Consider the following 15,548-nt stretch of genomic DNA (forward strand, 5'->3'; position numbering starts at 1 on the left):
TTATCTCAATTTTCATAGTAAGGTGTCAGATAACTGATTTATGCTTTTAAAGATGGTCAAAGAATAAAAGTCATATTTTTAGTACCAGTATATCTAATTTATATTCACAAATGAATGCTATCTTTCAAAAAAAATATGTACAGTTGATTTTCATTGGCTTGAAGTCCAGCATAAGTGGAAATATTGTTCTATTCTGTCCAAAAGCACAATTTGGTCAACAAGATACACATTATTAATTTTATCACATACAACTGTGCAAATCCAAATTGTCTCCCATTGATTACTTTATCATTAGCACTGCTTGGGTCAAACTTGGGCTGACTCAAAATTATACCACTGTCTAGACAACGGGAGTAAATTGTACAAGATTCATGAATTTGCATATATATTGGTTAAAATGAATTTTGCCTCATGGTACCATTTGTTTGACTTTTAACTCAGCTTAATCTGTCATAATTACATTTTCTGAGTTTTTATTATAAAATTTTGTTGACCCTGATGCTATCATGTAAACAATAAGATAATGTTTAATAAATTTGGCTTTATGGTTAAATTCTAGTTGATATTTAGGAGACTGTAATAGGTCCAATTTTGTGAAAACACCATGTATCATCTTTATAAGCAGATACACTTCAAACAAATATAGAACCATATCAGGCTTTTTTCATATACTATTGTTTTTGGTTTTACATCTGAAATCACAAAAAATGGTGGCAATTTTGAATTTAAATGATCATCAATTTGAAAGGTTTAAACGAAGCAAGCTAGCCATAAAAACTAATTGCTATGTTATCATAACATATAACTGTTATTTTCTTGTTCTTTACATTTCACATTTAAAAGTAACTTAAATAAATCTAAACAAAATAATTTTGCAGTAGTATAAAAATGACAAACCTCAAAATTTTGTCAACAAAAATATCCATGTGTTCACAAATAAATTGCAACAAAATTAGGCACATACATGTTTTTGTTTTTTGTAAACTTAATTTTGTAAAGTTGATATCGAGACAGATATTATTACAAAACACACACAATAAAACAATTCATTCAGTTAGTTTTTAAACCAGGCTGTTATTACATATATCTGAACAATGCATGCTTTCTGAAATTTCTCTAATATCTATTTTTCACTTTTTTAATTGTCAACAATGAGAATTTGCATTCCTAAAAAAAGATGTAGAAATGTTTCTGTATTTTTTTTCTATCAAATGTGTATTCATTGTATGATAACAACAAATACATCTAATCAAAAGTAAGATAACATTAATTTAACTCTTTATTGGTAATTAATTATGAATTAGATTTAGGAGTTTGTAGGAAAGACAAGCTTATATCAGAAAAGAGGCTATACGTTTGCATATGATTTTTTAAAAAATAATCATATAATACCACAAAATTTTGAAAACTTGGGTTTATTTGCTGAATGGTTTTATCCTTCATTTGTCATTTTTAAACAATCTAAATTTTCTTTATTCATCTGAATATGTAAGCTGTACAATATCCTTGACCTATATATGACCTCTAACCTGCTATTTGTCTTTGTTGTTCTGCTGACAGAACACTTTCCATTCTCCGTAAATCCATCATCATTAATGTCTGTGATTCTAAAAACTGATCATTGGCCATCTGCCAAGTCTGTTGTAACTGTTCATGTTCTCGTTTCTCTTCATTTAAAATACGACAAACTAAAATATAAACAGACTTTATTATTATTCAATACCTGACATAGAAATGTCATCAACATCCTTTTTTTTTCTGTTTTTAATTTTTATTTTTAAACTCTTTTATACTTTGGAATAAGACTTAAGTAAGAAATATGGACTCATAAAACACATGTGTTTCTTTAAATTATCACTTTATGAAAAATCTTCTGCTAGCTAGTCTGTATTTATTGAATAAGAGCATAGCGTTAGATTTTTCCAATAATTGGGCAAAAGGAAAACATCAAAATTTCCTTGAATGAACTACCAAGGAGTTCTAAATGTAACAACATGCTTTTATTCTGTCAGGTTGAATATGTGTTTCTTTTACGGTTCTTCAATGTCCATTCATGGAAGTGCCATTGAACATTTGATTACAAAAAAGATATTATCATCATGTCACATTCATTACTCATTAACTGACATAACAATCCGTTTTTTTCTTGTGATAGATCAGAGGCTTGTGGAGGGGGTAGGAGGGGTCCTAATCTCAAAATCCCAGGTTTAAAAACACGAAATCCCGGGCATAAAAATACGAAATCCTGAGGATCTCGATTTTCGAAAAAAAGAACTCCCTGATCCTGAAAGGGTCAAACTAGAAATCCCGCTCTTTAAAACACCTGATCCTGGAGTCCAGATAAAGGTCCTATCACCTCTCCTTGTGGGTTATTGTTACACAAAGTCTATTGAATTTTTTTTCAAGTATATTGCGGTGGGTCATGTTTTCTTGCCCATATTTGCACGTTTTCTTTGCTTGAAGCTAATTATTCAGTTTTTTGTGCAAATAGGTAAAAACACAACACGTAAGCATTTTCTTTTTCATTTTTCATGTAATAGTCATTCATTTTTTGTTTGTCCATGCACATACCACTCCCACCTATATGACCTTCTCCAATACTGTGGATTGATTATAATTTGTTCGGTACCAGTTTTCGTTAATTTTGTGGGAACAGGGGAATAACAAATTCAAATTTTCAACAAATTCAAAATTTCTATTGACTGTGTGTGCAGTGATTGACAAAACAACAAAATCAAATATCTGCAAATTCCTCAATCCACAAAAATTGATACTTTAAAAATAAATGAATCACATTATTACCTTCTTCTAAATCTTTCTTAGTCTTATCACATTCTTCTTCAAAGATGTTTTTCTGTGTTGTTAAAACAGCCACATACATTTCTAAATCTTTCCTTGAGGACTTTTCTACTCTTAAATAATGAAGTAATTCTTGAATCTGTAATGGAATTGATTATTTAAATTATCAATAAAGACAAACTTCCATTAATAAATCCTATTAACATGCAATATGAGTTCTTACTTCTGGCATAATAAAATGAAATTATTTCATTACAGGTACAAAAATTTAATATGCATCCCACATGAAATATCTTCTCCTGTGGTTACTTTTAAAAAAATTGAAAACAAAAATAAAACCTATTTAGATTGTTCAGCTTGATGACAGGAACATCACCTTTGTTTCAAGCATTAAGGTGATACCTAACATTACAGGGAGATAACTCTGTAAAACCAGCTAAACGTTTTAATTATGTTGTGTCGTAAAAGGAATATTAAGCTTCTCAACGGTCAAAATAAGTGTTTGTCAAACTTCTAAATAACCAGTGTAATTTTTCTGATAAAACGGTGGGTTCAAACTTTTTGAAATTTTTATATTTTTGTCAAAGGGTCAAAGTTAATACTTTGTCAAAATTTTTTGAAAATTAAACAAGCCAAATTTATTTTAGTTAAAGTGTAAGGTACCACCTTAAGGAAGACAATATTGCTTAATAAAGTGGTTCTGATGTCAAAAACCCCACAATACTAAAATAAAAACGATCAATTAATTGTAGTCCTTTATCATCTAAAATTGCATGACCAAATAGTTCCCATATGAGAAAACATATTGCTTAACAGATTTCTCATCTGGAATTGGTTGTAATGCCATGAAACTTTACTGAAAGCAGTACATATATATAAATCATAATCATTCATGACTATTTGCAGTAGTGAAGAAAAGATGTACAGATGTCCCTTAATGTTTAACATGTAAAATATGTAGCTGTGGTAGATGGTTGCCAATGTGACAATTATCCACCAGATTTCAAATAACGAGACATAAACAGTTATGAGTTGCAATAAAGCCTTAAATAATGAGCAAGACCTACATGTATATTCAACTTTAAAAGATTCTAACATATCAAAATACAAAACAATTAAAAAGAGATAACTAAGAAAATAATTAACACAAAATAATTGAGTTCTCTTTTTCTCTTATCGATGGTTGATTTATTTTATGTGTTTTGACATTGATCTTACCCTATCTTCTGGATCTTTAGCATCCAGATCTGACAAAGACTGTGTTTCTGGAGTGGCATGTTTCATTGGAGGTGTACCTATGTCATCAGGATTTCTCTACAGAACATAAAACATTATTAAAATAGAATAAATAATATAAAATTCATACACAATAAAAGATGAAAATACATTATTTTATAAAAACAAATTATTTCTAGTAGCTATAGTATATTTCAGATCAAATAACTGTGGATTCATTTATTATAGTGGGTTTCAATTTACGTGGACTGGTGAAAACTTGCACATTCCTGGATATTTGATTTCAAGGTTTTGTCAATCTCTGTATTCATAGCCTATTGAAATTTAGCATTCGTCGAACATTTGAATTTGTGGTTCACATGTACCCAAAAAAACAACAAAAATTGGTATCCCCTGAATAATAATTAATTCACAGTGACTGTTTGCAGCATTGAATGTAAGATAAAAAATAAATAAACAGAACTTGTCAAATTTTGATATTTGAAACAGAAAAAGTTTAGTTATGGATGATTTTTTTTCACTTATTGACATTTTGGAATTCAAACAAAATGTAAATCAATTAACCTCCATTTCTAGATCTGCATATGATAATATTTTTTATATATTTTATACATAGTAAATATTGACACATGCTTAAGTACTGTGAAAGCCAATTTTATATTATTTTAAGCAAAATTTATTACATGTACCTCATATGTAGCAAGCTTGAATTTCAACCCTTTAATCTCTTCTTCTAAAGGTAAAACAACTGATTTCAGTATTTCTGCATCAGCTTGGGCCTGAAATGAAAGAAGATCACTATATTAGATGTACAAATATTCATATGAAGAAAAAATATCATGCTCTTGTTTTTCTTAACATATATACATTTTAATTACATGAAAATCAAAGAAAACAAGAATGTGTCCATAGGCATAGTACACAGATGCCCCACTCACACTATAATTTCCCATATTTAGTGGACCGTGATATTGGGGTCAAAACTTTAATTTGGAATTTAAATTAGAAAGATCATGTCATAGGGAAATGTGTACAAAGTTTCAAGTAAATGTGACTTTAACTTCATCAAAAACTACCTTGACCAAAAACTTTAACCTGAACTTCGCACTTTCATTTTCTATGTTCAGTGGACCATGAATTGGGGTGAAACTATAATTTGGCATCAAAATTAGAAAGATCGTATCATGGGTAACATGTGTACTAAGTTTCGAGTGGATTGGACTTCAACTTCATCAAAAACTACCTTGACCAAAAACTTTGACCTGAAGTGGGACGAATGGACGCACAGACGGACGGACGAACGAACTGACTAACAGGGCACAGACCAGAAAACATAATGCCCCTCTACTATCTTAGGTTGGGCATAAAAAACTTATATGGTGAACATTGGCATTTCCAGTTATTTAGGGAGTTTGTTGAAATCAATTTATTGGTTTATGAGGAGTTGTAGAAACAAATTGTTGTCTGGTGAATGAAGAGATGAATGAAAGCAACAGTATCAAATTACAAACAGCCCAAAAAAAGGAGACAAATAAGAAGATATGGTATGAGTTCCAATGTCAGAGACAATTCTCCATCCAAGTCACTATTTGTAAAAGTAAACCATTATAGGTCAAAGCTTGGATATAAATATGTTAACTTTTAAAGTCAGTTTCCATAGTTCATAAATACCTAGAAATAAATCAATGACCTTCCCATACCTTTTTATATATAAATGTATACCTGTATATGTAGATATAATAAAATAAACTATATGCAGATATGATGATAATAATTTGCTTCGCAGAGCGCACCTGGATACGACCACAGAGGTCCAACCCTGAACAGTTGAGGCAAAAATGAATATGAATTGGAATTAAATATTTGACACAGAATAACTGTAGTCACTTTCTGAAGATTCTGTTTTTTACCTTTTTCATACTGGCCTCTAAATTCTCTTCCTCCATCGACAGATTAGATGACTGTTGTCCCAGAGAACCTGGAGCTATCTGTTTTAACTGCTTAGCAACTGAAGTTAGAAACCCTTCTCTGAAATAAAGCATTCCTATTCCTATTTAGTTTCAATTATATATAGCACAATACAAAATGTTTCTGAAATGTTCTGTGTGAGTTGTCTGATTTATAAATTAACTAATTGTGTTTTTCTGCCTACTACTGTGAATTTCATGAGTATAAATTTTCATTGATTAATGAAAAAATTATTGTTTCATAGATATTTGATTTAGATGTATTTACGAGTTTCCATGTAAGCATATTAAATATTAAACTTCAAAATAGACTACCCAAGTCCTCAAACTTGGTAACCAATGAATAATAATGAATCCACAGTAGGACACATCTCAATAAATCTGCATGGCAGACGAAACAAGCATGATAGCTGTCTGCTTTTCTTTTTATTTAAACATGTCCGACAATTATCTCAAAAATACTATGGTATAACACCTTCATATAGATAATACATGTATATAGTACATAGCTGACTATGTGGTTTTTGATTTGTTCATTGTTAAAATGACATGGTGACTTAAAGGTGTTAGAAAGTTGTCTCAATGGCAGTATACCACATCTTCTTATTTTTGTATAGTATAATGATAAGTCTATATTGAAAATTGATTTTAAGTATATAGCTTAGATGAGAATAAAATAGGTGTTTTAGTCCAGCAGATAGGTGAATAATTGTGCACTTTGTGTTAAAAGCATAAAATTTGGTAGAAACATAGTTTGGACCTTTCTAAACAAAATTAGATATGGAGGCAAGCTTGATTTTATCCACTTCCGGTTTTATCATCAAAATGGCGGACATGCATTTGATAACTGATTAATGGTTATTCAAATCGAACATCTGGTGCCTACGTTTGGTGTAAAGACTATAATATTATTATATATTCATGGTTTGACATAATGTATCATTTCTTTGAACCCCTCAGTGTATTTTATTCCGAAATTCGTCATTTCCGGTAGAAAATATCACAAGAAAACGTAATTTTTCGACAAAATAAATATGTTTAATAAAAAAAAAGCAATGTTGTCAAAAATATGCTTGAACATCATTGACGTTCTCTGATATTGTTCGAATATACATCAGCATAACGAATCTTTCGATTAATTTCGTAAAAGCGGTGTCGACATTCAAAGTACTCACCTGGGTTGCATCCAATATCGCAGCGGTTACATAGGGCTACGTAGATTAATGACTATTGAACGTGTAGCTAGCCTAGCTGCTACATAGATATCGATAGCAGCTAGACTAGCATTCATTCAGTAGCAAAACATCTACGTAGCACAACGTAGCTGCTACGATATTGGACGCAACCCTGGTCTCTCATAACGGTGAATGCATTGCTCTTGTGACACCATTCAATACCATCCATGTATCTCATGCTCTTTTTTTCACCTTAACCAGCGATCGATACCACAGTGTCGAATCCAGTGAATGCAAGGAAAACAGGCAATGCATATGTTTTTTCTTGTCCTAAAAAGTTAGCAAGCTCATGAATTGAAAGGTGTCCGAAGTGTTTTCCAGTCCTAAAGCAACCCATAAATATCAGCTGCATTTGTTGCATGAAGTCAGGACACAACAAGTACTAATGCATCGGAATCAACTGTATCAATGATTCTCTTCCCGAAAATGTGTTCATCCATCAGTTTATTTGACAGAAAATGAATGAGCTCTGTTGGGTTTTTATCTACACGTGAGGAGCTCTATCAGTTTTGTGGTTAGCATGTTTGCGTTTGACAACGTCTCTTTGTGCCGTCAATCTTTAAATAGTCTACAATAGTTACAGATTTTCAATGGTTCTAAAAAGTAAAATAAAAAAAATACTGAAATCAGAGGAAAATCAAATCGGAGAGTCCCTAATAACATGGCAAAATCAAATGACAAAAAACATCAAAAACGAATGGATAACACTGTCATATTCTTGACTTGGTACAGGTATTTTCAAATGTAGAAAATGGTGGATTAAACCTGGTTTAACAGCGTCTAAAGACTTCTTATTAAAGTAAATCAACCAAACTGAATTATGGTAGAAAGATGTGATTTTCCTGTTTAAAGAGCTCGGTCAAGTTTTCTCTTAGATAAACTTTTCTTACTGGTACTGTCCAACTATTTCTATTCAACGAACGACGAATAGTATCAACAACTGTTGAGGGAGCTATATCTTAAATTGGTAAACAAAACAAGCAGTACACTGCTGTCTTCAAGAAAATGATTTCCTATCTCTTCTACTACAGAAGCTACATCATGGATAAACGACATTTGAGCTCTTAGTTTCTGCTCATGATCCGTTGTGTCTTCTTCATATACAAATCGATATATGACTGTCCCTGTGGTATATTTCGCCCCTCTTCTCAAACTCTTTAGCAAGTCTTGCCATTTCTTGTCAAGCTACTATCCATCTTCGCAGGGCTAATGGGTTTTCTGTTAACAGTGCCTCCATCTGACTTAACAACATGTTTATTTCGTGTGTTCTGTCAGACAGTGAACCATTATTCCTAGGTGCATATGTTAGGGGTTTCTTTAGATGCATGATGAAGGATCTTTGGAGAGTTAAGGATTTGTTTGTAGCTGTTGAATATTAACATTTAAGCAAACGTTAATGTTTACTGCGAATAAGAGTCGGTTGATATATCTTGTCCATACAACAACATACTAACAAGAGGTACGAGAGATCTTGGAACAGAATTCTTCTCACAGTTCACTGAAAAACGACTTACAAACCCAAATGTAACAATAAACATGTTGCTGCAAATTATTGTTAATACTTAATAAATCTGCATTTACTTTGAGTCATAGTCATCATCACCTGCTTTCTGAAAAGAGGGTTCTTTATCATCTTTGAAAGCAAGTTAATTCTCTTTTACTTGTTTTTATTTCCTAAATATCAGGTAAATAGGCAAGCATTATATATAAGAAGCTGTTGTATGAGTGCCATTGAGACGAATCTCCATCCAAGTCAACATGTGACAGCTCTCTCACAGGCAAAAAACCCATAATTGTAAAATGTAAGAAGTCTATTCTTTTGTCTTGATCCATGAACTCTGTCTTCAATGTCAACATCTAGATTCCTTATTCGCTAAGAAAATAAACCTGACAACTTGAATACTGGTGCTCAATCTTCTTCGGATATGGATTCTTCAATGTAGCTGATTATGTCAGCTAATGCGATTCAATGGCTTATTCGTACGTCTCTTCCTTATTTAGTCTCATCTTCACTAGAGGCTTTTGATGCCTGCTGATAAAGATAAGCAATACATTGGACATTATATTTCGTTTATTGTGCAATGAGGTCCCCAGCACTAAGATTCTCTAATAATTCTGTGAACTGAAGCTTTTGTAAACATTGCATTGGCAAACATGGATATCAACATTACTTGTTGTTTCTTCGTGGAAGTTTTCATCTGGTTTATACGAACAACAAAAGTACCATACACATTCTTCCATTGCTATTTTTCATGGTAAGTTGGTGCGGGTGAGTTTCCAGCTCCGATTGCCTTTTTTTATATATCATCTGTATCCTTTTCATGTCTTATTTTAGCTCTCTTTAGCTCTGTGTTTAGATGGCTGGTCTGATGCTATGTGCCATTGTTGTTGTACGTAGTACGTGAAAGACCCCTGCAATCATATTATGTCGGAGACGGTCAACATGGAAGTTCTATGCATTTAACGAGATTTCCTTCCAACGTAGCATATCTGGCACCAATATTGATACACTATTCGTCTGTCATATTTTGACAAATTATACATTTGACAATAAGAATGGAAATGTGGAATAAATCAAAGAGACAACAAACTAACCACAGCGCACACAATAGCCGAATGCAACCAATGGATGTTATATGAAGCACGAAATTCCTGCAACGGGATGTGGTCCTCAGCTGGTCCCTATACAAAATTGTGTACTAATTCACTGTAAATGGATGTCACGTTATACTCGAAAACATTTGAATGAACTTAAGTCCAGTCAACCTCTTCAACATTTAAGTAAGAACTATCCGGTCTTCGATCATCTGATGTCTTAATAAGTTTAAATCTTTAAGAGCTCATCTTTGAATTGTTATTTAGACTATTGATTTATCGAAGTGTATGTCTCTCTTCATTCAAATATAATATTGAAATAATAGTGTTCACCATATCAATTAAATTTTGATAGTCTCCAAAGAAATAAATACATGTTTAACCCCGCTGCCATTTTTGCGCCTGTCCCAAGTCAGGAGCCTTTGGCCTTTGTTAGTCTTGTATGATTTTTAATTTTAGTTTCTTTTGTATAATTCGGAGTTTAGTATAACGTCCATTATCACTGTATGCATATTTTAGGGGCCCGCTGAAGGACACCTACGGGCGCTGGAATTCTCGCTACATTGAAGACCCATTGGCTGCCTTCGGTTGTTGTCTGCTCTATGGTCGGGTGGTTGTCGCTTTGACACATTCACCATTTCCTTTCTCAATTTTACTGATTCTATTACACCCTTCTTCTCACATTTTGCAAATTAAAAGACGACATTTTTCTTGAATTTAACATGACATTAATGGCGTTGTCAGTTTGTTTTAGATTTATGAGTTTGACTGTCCCTTTGGTATCTTTCGTCCCTCTTTTCGACCGGAAGTTCACCAAACGTCACCAAATTGCTGCTTTAACAACAATGAAAACCATCTTATGTGATTTAGATGAATATACACATCAGTTCCTTTAGTTTAAACTAAAACATTTGAAAGAGAATTAAGAAAAGTTGAAATTTAAACATGCATCCGCCATTTTAGATTTTACCGGAAGTAAACTTTATTTCCAGATTGCCTCCATATCTTAAATTGAAGAGAATAGATAGAAGTATGTTTGAGCAAAATTTGGTGCTTTTAACACGAAGTGCACAATTCCTTCATATATTGCACCTATCTGCTGGACTATTTACACAGATAAATTTCAAGTCAGTGAAACCTTATCTCAAACTTGATCAATTGTTTTGTTGTTGGGAGAAACAAGAAATTGTCTTAATTCTACAACTTCCATTCCAGTTACCTTTCCTGACTGAGTTTACTTCGTAGATCTCTCACTTCATCCTCATACTTCTCGTTCAGTTCTTGTAGTTTTGTTCTTTCATTTTCATATTGTGCTGCTGTAGATGTAGATGCTTCTTCTGCTACTTCTATCAAAATATATATAAAATTGAGAATGGAAATGGGGAATGTGTCAAAGAGACAACAACCCGACCATAGAAAAAATAACAGTAGAAGGTCACCAACAGGTCTTCAATGTAGCGAAAAAAATTCCTGCACCTGGATATCAAATGGTTTTTTTAATACTGACTTTATCAGCCAGAATACCAAGCGAGCCTGTTAGGGCAGCTGATGTTCAAGCTGATGAAGTCAGTACATTTGCATCAAAAATTAAAATGTCATTATTATTTCTATTTGCAATTTGTCATAGCTGTAGTTTTTGTAGGCTGAGAGTATGTAGTAGAATGAAATTATAGTAACTTTGTAAGTAAAACAACTTTTATGCATACAAAACTTTGGGATATTTGTTTGGTTGTATGAATGACGTTGCATGCATTTAATTGATAAATTGCCATGTATGGACATGAGCACGCACTTAAACATAACGTCATATTTTTTTGTCAAATTGTCATTGCCTAATATTTTTTGGAATATTAAGTCTTTTCTATGATTTAAAAAATACAAGGCAGTGAGATTAAAAGGAAAATGTACAAATTGCTGATAAATACTTTTATACTGGAATACATATGGCTTTAAGCATACATTTTTTTGTAAGTAAATCTATTAATTTTTTGTTAATTTTAAAATACTCTAGCAGAAAATAAGAATACATAAGGTGGTACTAAGGGTGATTGCAAATTAGGGTCATTATTCTGATTGATGGTGTTTTACATCACTTTATTATTAAGCCATTTCGCTTTATCAATATTACCTTATATTCAAACGAGACTAATCTGAAAACAATTTAGTTTTAATATCTGCAAAAAGGCTCTTATCATACTATTAAAACACAAGGCACTTGCAGGCAAATTCAATAACAGATGCAATTTTTACCTCTTAGAATAGACATTACGTCTTTGAACTCTATAGTAAAAACAATAATCTTGAAAGCTTTTCAGGTCATGCAGGTGCCAATTAAGATTTAATGTGTAACAATATATTTTTTTTCATTCAGAGATTCTTCTATAAATAAATATTGTCTTTAATACACAAATTTACCCTTAAGTAACCCCTGAAGTGTGTCTACTTCCTGATTACACTGTCTACGTATTTCCAAGATGGCGTCTTCTTTATTTGATTCAGAGAAGGACACTGCTGCTTTAATATCCTCTAATTCAGTTCTCACGTCATTTAATTCCTTCGCTAGAATGTCTGCTTTCTTTTGCGTCTCCAAATGGGCATCTCTTTCTGTCTTATATTCCTCTGAAATTTACAACATAAATTTTACATGAATAATTGCTTCATTAAAAATATTTAATCACAGAATAAGTATTATGATAATAAGGATTAATTAAGGAATGTATCTCCCTCATGCAAAGCTCTAATTCCTTTCACGGATTTGGCTAAACTTTTTTGACCTTTTGGATTATAGCTCTTCATCTTTTATATAAGCTTTGGATTTCAAATATTTTGGCCACGAGCATCACTGAAGAGACATGTATTGTAGAAATGCGCATCTGGTGCAAGAAAATTGGTACCGTTAATTTTATTAATGTGAATGCCAACTTAATTTTTCATTTGAAGTTTCTGTTTCATTGAGTTATACTCAATGAGTCCTCTCAAATTACCAATTTTAAAAAAAATAACCCAGAAACCTTGAAGTATTCTCATATAAGTAGATAGGATACAATTTTCCGCTCATTATCATTGTAATAAAGCGTGCAAGTGATCGGTCAGGTAGATATAAAATATATGTTACCAATTGCTCAGTGTTCCACCTCAAGTTTTAGCACCATCCTGCCGCAGATGGTACACATGTATAGATTTCTGAAACGAGACCCCTTTTGGAAATATTCCTCTTATATAAAATTTCTTTGTTGGAGTTTCAGATGTGTAAAGCAATCCATGTTACTAGTTACGGTATACTTTTGGTACATGTATCTGTAGTTTATTATGAAGATATATCCAAGGTGATATTGATCTTGTTGTTATTTCATTATTTGAAATTCTTTCAAATTCCTAAATCTAATTCCCAAAATTAATTTGCAGCAAGATTATTATACATACTAAATTTATATCTTGTAGAGCAGCATATAATTACATGTAGTAACAAATGTTAACAAGAAAATCAATGTTATACACATAATACACCTACAATGTAACTATCAATTAAGAGGTAACTGTAGGCTTATATGTATAATTGTATGTTTCCGTTCTAAGGGATAAACTGTATACTTACATGACTAAAGAGATTTGTTAACAGCTTTACTTAAATAAAGAATTAAGCATTATATTAAACAAAAAATACCTAACAACTTCAATACCATTGTTCTCAAAAAGTGTTTTTTAGTACATGTACTACCTTCTTTTTGTAAGAATATTTCCTTAAATTTGGCTCTTTTTGATCCAAATTCCTTTTCTTGAAGTTCTTTTTCTTCTTTATACTTTAGTTCCCTCTCTTCAAACTCTTTAATTTTCGTTTTCAAATTTTCAATTTCATCTGAAATAAATAATAAGAAGAAAATAGAACTGATGCACACTAAATTAATAAAAGCATAAATTCATAATATCAGAAAATTTCCAAATGTCCCAAAGAAGCTATTTTAAGTCATCACTTTCTAACTTGTTAAATGTTCCAGACAATGCTGACAGCTTTAAGGACAAATGATATAGTAGCAGTACAGATACATTTTGTAATAAAGATTTTAAACTAATGCTAATATAATGTGAAGCATCCTAATTTGAAAAAAAGTATTGTTCTACTTTCAAAACAAAAACATGTGGACCATCTCCACCATCAATCAAAAATTTGATAAACTAAACAAAAGATGATGAATCACCATATGTGCATGTATGATTATATGTTAGCAAACATACACTGAATGACTGATGTTTAATATATCAATATATAGCTTGGAATGGTTTTGTCTGTAAGAAACATCTGATGCACCTGCCATCAAAATGGCCATACATCATGTACATATATAGAGTACATGTAACTAATAATTTCACATTGTAGCACAATTTTCTGTGTACTTGGTTTGTTTTTCAAAATCCATACCTCAAATTTGCTAATTTTTCTGGAAAGTATACTTTATGAGAGTATAACATAAATCTTTTACATGTCTTCTGAGTTTATTTATTAGGAATTACCGAATATAGGTTGACCCAAGCAGATAACATGTCAATTTCTTCCTTAATGACAACTGCCTGACTTATTCTGAAATGACTGTGTAAACTTCTTGTTGATCACGATAATAAAATCCCATCAAATTACTGTAGCATGTGTAGTTTTTTACCACTTTGACAGGCTTGAAAGTCTTAACACAATTGCCTAGGCATTCGTTGAGCATTTAAATATGTTGTTGTTATCAAAACGTTGTTCAAAAAGCAGGTGGTAGCCCTTTTGCTATGCGTAAGTAGATTTTTGTCTTTACCATTTTGGTTTTGGTTTGATATACAATGTACAATAAACTGCTATATTCATAAAGGTAATTATTTAATTCTATGCCAGGTAGCTATAGATCAGCTGTGCAGACAGATAACTATTCCTTTTAGGGAAAAAATTATTATGTTCTGTTTTAGTTACTGTAGTTAGCTGATATCTGAAGCTGTTAACAAAATGGTTAAAATTATGGTCTGGGTGAGCAAGTCCATTGAATCATTATGATCATGAAGTACTACCATTTGTATGCATTCTTAGAAGGTTGGTTTTGGGTGGTTTTGTTTTCAACAACCTGTGAGTATTATAGCCCTAAATGTAAGTTCGACACAGACAGTCAGAGACAGAAATATGAACAGATGATCTGTAACTACTGTTACTATAGATAACAAATAGATCTTATAAAAAGTATATATGGTATCTAACATGGGTAAAATTTGACAGCATATTTCAATATCACATCATTTCTAAAGGGTTTTATGACTTCAATATTGACAATAAATTATGTAAACAAATCGTTCTAGAAAGACTTTGAACTTGGTCTTTAACTTTACCATTTTTATCACCCTCCGCTGCTTCAAAGGCACCGAAATCAGATTCCTCTGTCATAATAAACACAGTTGGGCATAAATTATGTTCTAATATTCCATCTTTGGTTGCTATTGATCGATTTTTTAATAATTTTCTCCGCCACCTACTTCCGAGCTCTTTTCTTTGAAGGAAAATTAGCAATAAATTGTAAAAGTAAGTCAATGACGGTCAATAATTCCGGTATAAGATGAACTGTTAGTACATGTATTGGTGACTCTGACTGGTTATTCGTAACTTGAAGGGTGGGCAGGAGGGAATTAACGAGAGGAGCCTGATTTTTTTTAATATAAAACGGGGCAAATCCATTTTTTAATACTTTAAATGGGG

At 31.9% G+C, this 15,548-nt stretch overlaps 1 protein-coding gene across 1 annotated transcript in view; it reads right to left on the minus strand.

The window, feature by feature from the left end:
- LOC134699220 (rab GTPase-binding effector protein 1-like) overlaps positions 1 to 15,337 on the minus strand; it is a 35,337-nt gene extending 20,000 nt beyond the window's left edge. Inside the window, exons 1-9 of the mRNA XM_063560830.1 lie at positions 15,185 to 15,337; positions 13,551 to 13,688; positions 12,248 to 12,451; positions 11,052 to 11,178; positions 5,946 to 6,063; positions 4,725 to 4,814; positions 4,018 to 4,113; positions 2,803 to 2,938; positions 1,530 to 1,688 (exon numbers count right to left, since the gene is read on the minus strand). Of these exons, the coding sequence (XP_063416900.1) occupies positions 1,530 to 1,688; positions 2,803 to 2,938; positions 4,018 to 4,113; positions 4,725 to 4,814; positions 5,946 to 6,063; positions 11,052 to 11,178; positions 12,248 to 12,451; positions 13,551 to 13,688; positions 15,185 to 15,239 (1,123 nt within the window). The 5' untranslated portion in view covers positions 15,240 to 15,337. The remainder of the gene's footprint in view (positions 1 to 1,529; positions 1,689 to 2,802; positions 2,939 to 4,017; positions 4,114 to 4,724; positions 4,815 to 5,945; positions 6,064 to 11,051; positions 11,179 to 12,247; positions 12,452 to 13,550; positions 13,689 to 15,184) is intronic.
- Between the last annotated feature and the right edge of the window lie 211 nt (positions 15,338 to 15,548).

The sequence above is a fragment of the Mytilus trossulus genome, unplaced genomic scaffold (assembly GCF_036588685.1).
Source record: "Mytilus trossulus isolate FHL-02 unplaced genomic scaffold, PNRI_Mtr1.1.1.hap1 h1tg000050l__unscaffolded, whole genome shotgun sequence".
NCBI classification, from domain to species: Eukaryota; Metazoa; Mollusca; class Bivalvia; order Mytilida; family Mytilidae; genus Mytilus; species Mytilus trossulus.